General features: G+C 36.8%; 1 protein-coding gene across 1 annotated transcript; it reads left to right on the top strand.

The window, feature by feature from the left end:
• Positions 1–1,029: 1,029 nt before the first annotated feature.
• On the top strand, positions 1,030–1,575 carry LOC142179104 (uncharacterized). Its single transcript, XM_075248928.1, has one exon. The coding sequence runs from the start codon at positions 1,030–1,032 to the stop codon at positions 1,573–1,575; it is 546 nt and encodes a 181-aa protein (XP_075105029.1).
• The last annotated feature ends 9,327 nt before the right edge of the window (positions 1,576–10,902 follow it).

The raw sequence follows: 10,902 nt of genomic DNA, 5'->3' as shown, positions 1-10,902 counted from the left end.
GTATGTGAAACGCATAGGTGTACAGTATAGTTGAACCCTATGGACGGTCTATGAAACGCATAGGTGTACAGTATAGGTGAGCCCTATGGACGGTCTGTGAAACACATAGATGTACAGTATAGGTGAACCCTATGGACGGTCTGTGAAGTGCATAGGTATATAGTATAGGTGAACCTTATGGACGGTCTGTGAAACACATAGGTGCATAGTAAGAGAGGGCTATGGACGGTCTGGTGAGACGCATAGCCAGCACGAACAATAAGTGCCACTTTCATTGCCCTTGTTTGTACATATTACATTTACATTATATTTTGTATCCCACACACAGTTCATATGGCTCACTTGATTCCAAAATAAGTTCAGAATTATGTAAGTATAAGACTTAGATAAGTAATTCTATGGGTCATTTCGTAATTTCTTGATTACTTCATTTGCCTCTTATTTGAGTTACCGTATTTTCATACGTTGTTATGTCTGCCTTACATACGAGTACTATTCCACATATACTCATGTCCTTTTTACCGGCGGCGCTGCATCAGGTATACTTCTACTGGATGATGTGGATCTTTGATAGGGATCTTCCTCACGACTCACCTTATGGTGAGCCCACTACCGTTCTAGTGGGTATTTGAGTCTAGTTCGTTTTATGTACTTAGGTATCTATTGTCATAGAAGCTCCATTTACACTGTGGGTAATGTACTTAAGTGTAGAGTTTTGTTATGTATTTATGCTCACAATATTTACAGATATTTATAAAGCTATGTATCCATCATGAGAAGAATTTTAGGTCATTGAGCCAAATGTATAATGTATTGAATTTAAAAGTCAAGATCTAATTATGTTATGGTAAATAATGCATGATTAATGAGGAGAGGTTGATGTAACGTAGGCCGGCTCGACTAGGTTAATTTAGTTGGCTCCCCAAGGTTGGAGCGTGACAAGCTTGGTATCAGTAGGGAAGTTCTGGAGTGGCTTATGAGGTTGTTTAATGTCATTTATAGGCCGACAATAATGCCTGATGAGTGGAGATGATCCCAGTATACAAAAACAAGGGTATCAAACTACTATGCCACACTATAAAGGTCTGGGAGAGGGTGGTGGAGATGAGGATAAGGAAGGGGGTGTCTATCTCTGAGAACAAGTTCGAGTTCATGTCGGAGGGTTCGACGACAAAAGCTATTCATCTTGTTAGGAGATTGGTGGAACAATACAGGGAGAGGAAGCAGGACTTGCATATGGTGTTCACCAATTTGGAGAAAACATATGACAAAGTCCCTAGGGATGATCTATGGAAATGCTTGGAGGATAGATGTGTACCTGCCGTATACACTATAGCGATTAAGGACATGTATGATGGAGCTAAGACCCGAGTGAGAAAGGTGGGAGGAGAATCGAGGCACTTCATAGTAGAGGTGAGGTTGCATCAGGGATCAGCGCTTAGCTCGTTTCTAATTGCCTTGGTGATGGATAAGTTGACACGACACATTCATGGAGAGTTACCTTGGTGGATGTTATTATCACATGATATAGTACTGATTGACGAGATATGTGGCAGTGTTAACGCTAGAGTCTAAAGGTTTCAAGTTTAGCAGAACCAAAACAGAATACTTGGAGTGCAAGTTTAGCGACATGGCTCGGGAGGCTGATATTGAAGTTTAGTGGGGTCCGTAATCCAAGAAAATAGGGAGATTGACGAGAATGTCACACATTGTATAGGAACGAGGGTGAATGAAATAGAGGTTCATATGCGGTGTTTTGAGCGACAAGAATGTGCCGCAAAGACTTAAAGGTAAGTTTTATAGAATAGTTATTAGACCAATCATGTTGTATGGGGAGGAGTATTGGCCAGTCAAGACCTCTCATGTTCAGAAGTTAAGATTTGCAGTGATGGGGATGATGAGATGGATGTGTGATCATGGTAAGAGAGATAAGATTAGGAACGAAGATATTCAAGATAAGGTAGGAGTGGCATGTATGGTGGATAAGATGCGGGAAACTAGGATGAAATGGTTCATTGACGTGAAGACAAGAAGCGAAGATGCCCCTGTGAAAAGGTGTGAGAGGTTGGTAATGGCAGGTTCAAGGAAAGGGTGTGGTAGGCCGAAGAAATACTGGGAGAGATGATCAGACAGGACATGACACATCTTCAGCTTACCGACATGACCCTTGATAGGAGGGTGTGGAGATCGAAGATTAGGGTTATAGGTTAGTTAGTAGTCGAATTTATTTCCTTTTCACACATGTACTTCCTTCCCTAGTTGTAGTACTAGTGTTATCCTTGTGTTCCTTATTTTTAGATCGATACTTTTTTACTTGAGGTTCTCTTTGCTTCGTTTTATTTTTCTGGTTGTTACTATTTCGTTTGTTGTAGTTCTCTATCATAACTGTTGTGATTTTGTCTAATTGAGCCGATGATCTTTCGGAAATAGCCTCTCTACCTTCATAAAGTAGGGATAAGGACTACATACATAATACCCGCCCCAGACCCCATTTGTGGGAATATACTAAGTATGTTATTTTTTTAGATGGTAACAGAAGTCTCTTAGCTAGTGTCTGGACATATATTTGGTTGAAACTTGAAAAGACAAGCTTTTGAAGATGAGATAGAAAAATAGTTTTTGAAAGTTGAAATTGTGTTTGGACATACATTTTGCTTAAGGAGAATTTGAAGTTTTGCCAGTAGAAAACTTCGAAAACCGGTCTAAACCACTATTTGAAACTTGAAAAATTCATATCCAAAAAATGGTCACTATTTTATAAGCAAACAATGTTTTCAATTTTTGTTTTTGAAAAAAAGTGCATAAAACTTATGGCCAAATGAGAGCTAATGTTCTTAAGTTTGATTTGCACCTTGGTTCTTTATTGTGATATTTTCGCATGTATTTTGAGCCTTTGGACAAGTTCATATAGGGTATTTGAACTTATTGAGATGGATTGGAGGGGACCCAAGGGGCCAGTGCGAGTTTCGGCGTGTTTAGAGCAAGCTTTGAGAGATTTGAAATGTTGAAATATATTTTTCTGGACTTGACCTTACTTCAACAAGAGAATTGATCGTAATCTATAAGGAATTTGGGGATGATCCAAAAATGAAGGTTGTATCCCTTTGAATCTAGTTTCCAGAAATTCAAACCGTTTGTCATTCCGACATTTGTACAAAAATTTATTACTGTTTTAGTTAGCAAGGTCAATGTTGTCATCTCTAAAAATAGGCACCAAATATTTTTGCAATTGTATATATCACTTTATTTCATACTTGGACTTCATTTTATCATTTAGGGAGTTACGGAGCTCGGATTGAGGTGATCTTTTAAGAGATTTTCTCCTAAGATGGTGCGGTAAGTGATCAATCAAATTTATGATTACAAGATGAATCTATAATCGATTTTGCCTTAGAATCAAGGATTCAAAAGAGGAAAAGAGGATTTCTGACTTGAAGGTTAAGAAAGTGCATTTTGGGGTTTCGAACAACTTGGACTCAGATTTGGAAACTAATCATATGTTTGGACTTATAAGGTTACGGGTCAACAGGATACGACTTATGTTTTATCATTTGACTTTTGAGATTTAGTTAAAGATCATTTATCATTTGGAATTGATTTATATATCTTTATTTGACTTCCTCGAATACTCTTTGGGTTAGATCGGGCTTGTTTGATGGATTTAGAGCTAGAAGAGGCGGATTTTAAAGAATAGAGCAAGATCGGATAAGGTAAGTATCTTTTAACCTCGACTTGAGGGAATTTTTCCTAAAATGAACTTATATGATACATGCTACATGTTTAGGGGTGACATATATACGAAGTGACGAGCGTATACGTGGATGACGAGGTTGTACCATGGTTAGGGTAGATTTTAGACTATTTTGTGGCTTGTTTGGTGTATGTCTCACTTCATATGCTTTACTTGATTAACTTGTGTCATGATTCTTTGCCATCTTTATATGTTAGTATCATGTTATAGGCATCTCTCTTATGCTAGTGTAACATGATAGGATATTTTACGTCATGACTTGTTGAATGACTATTTGAGCATCTTATTCATGCTAGAATAATGTTATCAGTATCGTTCACGTGCTAGTGTAATATTACAAATTCAATGTACTTATATTATATCCATACATTGTCTCCTTAGATGCACCGTTCACATCATTCATCTGAGACTGTTTGGGCGCGTAATTTCACGTTCCTATATAGAGGTTCTATTTGGGCGTGTGGATTCACGTTCATGTGTTGAGACATTTGTTGGGCGTGTGGATTCAAATTCCTTATTGAGATACTTGTTCGGGCGTACGGATTCCCAATATAGATGAGATCAGTTCTTTGTGTCTTCATCTATGCCAATAAAGTCGCCGCAACTGTCTCTGATGGAACGAAAGGCATCAAGGGTCCAAGAATGGAGAGGGATACCAAAGGCCTTTACCCAACGATGCTCACTATTCTAACTTATCATCTCTGATCTCGACTTCGGCGACCACCATTTCAGTGATAGCTTCCTACCATTCCAGAACCAATCCCCTGCTTTGATTCTAATTGCTTCTTGTTTCGATGGAAAATCAAACAAAAATTGGTTGTGGTTAATCGTTGTTACCCGGAGACCTGCAATAACTTGCCATTTATTTATAAACCACTTTTATATTACCTTCGGCTTTGGGCTGAGATTGAAAGGATCATTGAAACACCCGATAAGGCTTTTACCTACAAATCTACTTACTGTAGCTTCTAGAATTTCAGGCCATTTGATAATTCTGGCAGCTTCAATATAAGGTTTTGCATGTGATTGGGCTAGCTAGAATCGTGGGTTGTGACCTTTCCCTAAGAAGCGAATAATCTTCACTGCAATATCTCCCAAACCAAGATTCCACTCTTACAAAACGGCCATGTATATTGAAATTCTAAAAGATTCTACAAGTGTAGATCTGGATTTTCCTTCCCCTATCTTTGGCAACTATTCCCTATAATTAGTGAGGCTTATTTAAGAGCTTCACAGACCCATCTTACATTCCTCTCGTCAAATTTAAGGCTGCAAGTGAATCTTCTCCCAAGCTCAATTAATAAGAACCATCTGTCATAATCTTCACTAATGTCGACTAACTCAAAAGATTTATCACCTGAAATGAAGAAAACATTATCTCTCATGGCTGGAAATATTAAAAGTTAGAACGGATTTTTATAGCTTTATTTGACTTATACTCTTTGGGCTAGATCGAGCTCGTTTATGGATTTGGAGCTAGAAGAGACAAATTTTGAAGAATAGAGCTTGCCTGTAGGGTAAGTATCTTTCTTAACCTCGACTTGAGGGAAGTTTTCCCAAAATAAACTTATGTGCAACATGCTACGTGTTGGGGGTGACGTATTTGGGAGGTGACGAGCGTATACACGGATGTCGAGGTCGTACCATGTTTTGGGTAGATTTTAGACTACTTTGTGCCTTGTTTAGTTTATGTCTCACTTTATTTGCTTTACTTGACTTGTGTCATGACTCTATGCGCAAATTCATACGCTTGTATCATGTTATAAGCATCTCTTTTATGCTAGTGTAACATGATATGATATTATATGTCATGACTTGTTGTGTGACTACTTGAGCATCTTATTCATGCTAGAATAATGTTATAGTCATCGTTCACATGATAGTTTAACATTAAGAATTCAATGTAGTATTACATGGTAGAATTGTGTATTCATAGATGGTCTCCTAGTGTTTTGGATAGCGAGAGAGAAGCAACAAAAAGCATCGAGGACCCGCTTCACTGAGGCGAGATGCGAAGCGCTCACTTTTTTGAAGTGAAACACCAATTAATACAAATAATTAAAATATTAAATTTGCATATATAAATAACTAAAAGGTCAAATAACCATCAGATAGTGCCATTGAATATACTGTGTATAAAGAGAAATTAATTGTAATTAAAGAGAAAAAATAAGAATTAAATGTAATTGTAATTGAAATTATAGAATATGGAGTGGTTGATAAGATACATGGTGTGAAGAAGAAATAAGAGGAGAAAGACGAGAAAAAGAAGTTCTACTAGAAAAAGACACCAGAACACAGAGAAATCAATACTTGAGTATAAGTACTTAGGCCATAAAAAGAAAAAGAAAAGAAATAATAAAGAAAAGAAGAAAGAAAAGAAGCAAGAAGAGAGGACTTACTGCCAGGAAAATTCACCGGAAAACAGAGAAATCGGTACTTGAAAATTTGTACTAACACCGGAAAAAGAAAAAGAAAAGAAAGAAGATGAAAGACGAAGAAATACGTACCTGAAATCGAAGATGAGCAGCGGCGACAACTGAATTTTGAAGAGTGTCTAAACTATGAAGTGAAGAAAACCCTAACGTTTTTTAAGTCCCTTAGTTTTTTTAAAAAGAAAAAAGAAAAATCGGCGCTTACTCGCCTCGTCGGTGCTTTTTGAAAAACGCGACGTAGCAACCTTAAAAAGTGCATGAGCCTCACTTCGCTTCTTGCTAGCGAGAAGCGAGCTCTATTTACAACACTGTTGTCTCCGTATATGCACCACGTTAACATATAGTTTTAGTTCTCATCATTCATCTGAGACTGTTTGGGCGTGTGGATTCACGTTCCTGTGTTGAGGTTCTGTTTGGGCATGGGGATTCACGTTCATGTGTTGAGACATTTGTTGGGCATGTGAATTCACATTCATGTGTTGAGACATTTGTTGGGTGTGTGAATTAACATTCATGTGTTTAGACATTTGTTGAGCGTACGAATATACGTACCGAATACGTGTGGATATGGATCTGTCCCTCTAGAGTCACTGAACACCGAAATCTCCCCGGCAATGTGCGCACAATGGACACATGGATTTGTGTCGGTTTTAGTACCAAGTTTGAGTCTTTATCATGCATAAACATTCTACACTCATGTAGAAACATTCAGACATATCATCTACATATGCGGATCCATGCATTCTACACATGTATGAGACTTGATAGCAGGATGTTGACACTTGAGGGGTGTCAGATTGATATAACGTTTGAGTCTTTACTAGTTATTGCATATCTCATTTATATGCGAATTTGGTGCGCACTTTGTATAAGCTTATAACCTTGTTACGGAAAAACATGCTTATTATACTCCTCTTTGGCTACACACCTTAATATTGGTATCCGCTGTTTGTTGGTGATTTCTCCGTTATTGTATATGCATGTCAACTACACATGTTATATAAAGCGAGTATATTTTGACTGAACTTCGCCACTACTTTGTTAAGATTAGTCTTGATACTTACTGAGTACATATGGTCAGTTATACTCATACTACAGTTTTGCACTTTGCGTGTAGATTTTGAGCTGAGTTGTTGCGGAGGTCGACATCAGCGTTCTTGTTATTAGCCACCATTTTATTCATGGTAGATTAGTACTTGTATTTCTGTTTATGTATATTCAATAAGATAATGTATTTTCTTCATACCAGCGTTGTATTCCATTTTTGTTTCCCATGACTTGTGACACCAGTTCTTGGGATAGTTTGTACTAATTTTTGCGTTCTTATTTCATTATCTATTTAATGAACTTCAGTTTGGGTTGCCTTTTATGTTGGTAGTTTGCTTAGCGGGTTGGTTAGGTGTCATCACAACTTGGTGGATCTTTGGCTCGTGACATATCAAAGATAAATGCTAACGACACAGAAAAAAAATCAAAAGTTGAGTCAAGTCTTCAAAAACTAATACTTACTACAATAGAATGATCACTGACATGTATTGCCAAAGAGACATGCGCTTATTGATATTAAAGAAGAGTTCCCTTGATCCCTGAAAGCTACTAAATCAATAAATCATAATTTATCTCAAGCTAAACCTTTGCTTGGTCCACTATAAGATAGGCATAATAAGGTACAAAAACACATAACAAGAAACAACAGGATCAAGCTTATATATACATATAAGTAAAGCAGCAGCATCAAAACAAATATCAGAACACGTACATGAGACTAAAAGCATCAATCTTTGCACAAGAAAGAGGGATAAAAAGAAGGCCATGAGTACAAAACATGAACATGGAAAAGGTTGTTGGGGCTGAGGGGGTCAAATACATATATGAGAATGAGGGTTGGGTTTTTACTGGCCAGAACCTAGATCAGAAGAAGCACCAACTGAGACAGAAGCAGATGCCTCGGAGGGCAACCCCCCATGCCGGCCATAGCCAGAGATGAATCTTGGGGATACCCTTTACCTAGAAAACCTTGAAAAGTAGTAGTTGTTGTAGCTTCAGGTTTCACTTCATTATCAGTTGCAGTACTACCACTACTAGCATTTTTGTTACTCACGACATTCTTGTTTAATTCAACCATGAGCAAAATACCTTAAAATCCCCCTAGACTTGACACTGATTATTAGTTGCAGCCTTAAACTATTCGTGGTCTTAATTACCCCTCAACTTAGCCTTTTGAGAGGCATTACCCCTTGGACGCTGATGTGGCAAAGAGTGTGGGTACACTCGCTTGCCACGTGGATTTTTCCTGTATATGTGGCATTTTTTTGAAAAATAAAATATATTTTTTCCTTTTTAAGTATGTTAATTCTTTAGATAATTTTTTTCGAATACAAATTTAGATAAAACTTGGATAGAACTACATTATTTAGGCTAAATGTTTTTATTTGGCTAAAAATAATAAAGTTTTAGTTAATCTTTTTTTGAATTTGATCCGAAAATAAAAATTTATACAATTGAAATAAATATTCAAGGCATCTAAAAAGTTATAAATTTGAAATTAATTATTTTGGCTATAAGTTTTTATATAGCTCTAAATTATGGCGCTCTAAATATATATTTTTTTTTACAGATTTTACTTGAAAAAATGAAAATACACAGTTGAAATAAATAATCACTGCATCAAAAGAAGAAATAAAAAGAGTACACTCTTTTTATAGTTGAAGAAATTGTACTCTTTTTATTACTTCTTTTTCTTTTGATGCAATGACTATTTATTTTAACGGTGTATTTTCATTTTTTCAAGTAAAATCTGTAAAAAATATATTTTGGATGGAGATAATGCATTGTTCGAACTCCATAGAGCTGATGGCCCTGGCCATGGAGCAGGGGGTGAAGGAGCTGAAAGCCCTGGCCATGGAGCTGGTGGGCAACCTTTTCCACCTCAACTAATGAATGTTTTGCCCGACCCACAAGCACCAATGGATGCTCTTTTCAACCCAGAAGCAATTGCAGCAATGGCTGCATATTTGAATGAAGATAATGCACAGTTCCAACAGCATCTCGACGGGTTAAATCACTAGAAGGGGTGGTGGGTCGATGCAGTTATCCTGAAGCAAAGCTACAGTAATAACATGTGATAACTACGTAGACCTGCTGCTTTTTAAACTCTTACGTTCTAAACTTTTACGTGCAATATACTGCTTTCTAAACTCTGTAAAGTGGCAGGAGTTGCCATTCAAAGAATTGAGATGTAATAGCATTGAACTTTAAGTGTTTCACAGATTTAGGTAGAAAATGAAGTGTGAACATCAGTTTTATTTGCAAGAAAAGGCAGGCAGGTTCTTCATACCCCATTACTTATCTTGTTCTTTGAGCATTCCGGGAAGCTAGTTTATTACTTATATTTTAGTACTGGTTTTGCTTTTAACACACTTTCTTTGAGATGAAATATTTCAGTTGTCAAATATTAGGGGAGGCGTAAAACACATAAGGTTGTTAAGTGAAAAAGTTGTCAGAACACCAAATGGCCCTAAGCTTATGAACAAAATATTTTTATAGGTTTTGCCACATGGTGGCCTCTAGTAGCCTGTGCTCCGACAACTTTTTCACTTATCTAGGAGAACAAATATGTATTTTCAACTTCAGATTTTGTAGATTTAAATGGGAATAGTTAACGCGGTTTTTATATCAGAGTTAAAAAATCTTTTTTGCACTATAAAATAGAGAAATATTCCCTAGCAAGCAAGTCATCGTATCCATCTGATGGGATTTGACATTCATACCTCTGAGCTGTCAAAATCTTTAGTTAGTACTTTTCTTTGTGAACTTTCTTCACAACTTCAGAAACTACAAAAAAAAAGTTGATGCATCATGTCAAGAAGCACATGGTTTTCAAGAACACTGAAAAGAAACCAAGTAATTATAAATTACCAGATTAGATATGCTCTTTGAGATGACCATTAAAAGCTGTTGTCACAATACTGGAACGTCAAAAAACCCAGAACCAAAAACTAATCAGAACCAAATTAGCAGAGAGAGAGGCAACAGAAGATGCCCTTGAGGTGGCGTCTGCATCTCTCATGTCATTACTTGGCAAAAATTGGGGAAGCAACACGTACTTTATGTCGGATTTTTTAAAATATAATACTACTGTCCGATTAGTTGGCAAAAACTGAGCATCTGTATCCTATAAACTGTAACATCAACCTGAAAAATGCGCCTCTGAGTGCTATAATCTATAACCAGTGTATGTCAGTTCCAATAATATATATCATCCGTATCGGGAAAAGATCTACAACTAGCTAGTGGCTCGGTTAGACAAAGACAAACCTCTTTTTATGACAACCGGTGCGGTTGGATCATGTCGTTGTCCCTAAGAAAATTCAAAAGTTTAAGTCACAGAGACTTGATAGTTAACTCTACATTACTAACGTTGGGTTGTATCACAATGTGAACATAAGTTTTTCAGCTAAGTGGTATTTATTAATTTTTTTATTTTATCATATAACTTTAAAAAAAAAAGCCGGAGATGCAGCATATTCTCAATAGAGAACTATCATAAACACACAGTTCAAAACTCAGTTCAAACATAGATCCTTCCAAATACATAAAAAAACTCCCCTACTCAAAAATTAAGATTACATCTTCCCGGGGGAAAAGAGAGTCAGAAGCAAAATTTATCCTTTAAGACCGTCTCCAACCCAACACTATTTTTGACGCCAAACACTA

Source organism: Nicotiana tabacum, unplaced genomic scaffold (assembly GCF_000715075.1).
Source record: "Nicotiana tabacum cultivar K326 unplaced genomic scaffold, ASM71507v2 Un00354, whole genome shotgun sequence".
Classification (NCBI taxonomy): Eukaryota; Viridiplantae; Streptophyta; class Magnoliopsida; order Solanales; family Solanaceae; genus Nicotiana; species Nicotiana tabacum.
The sequence above is the reverse complement of the archived record's forward strand: the minus strand, read 5'-3'. Positions and strand labels throughout refer to the sequence as shown.

Excerpts from the sequence above, each read along its gene's own strand:
- LOC142179104 (XM_075248928.1), top strand. The coding sequence starts at position 1,030 with ATGATCCCAGTATACAAAAACAAGGGTATCAAACTACTATGCCACACT.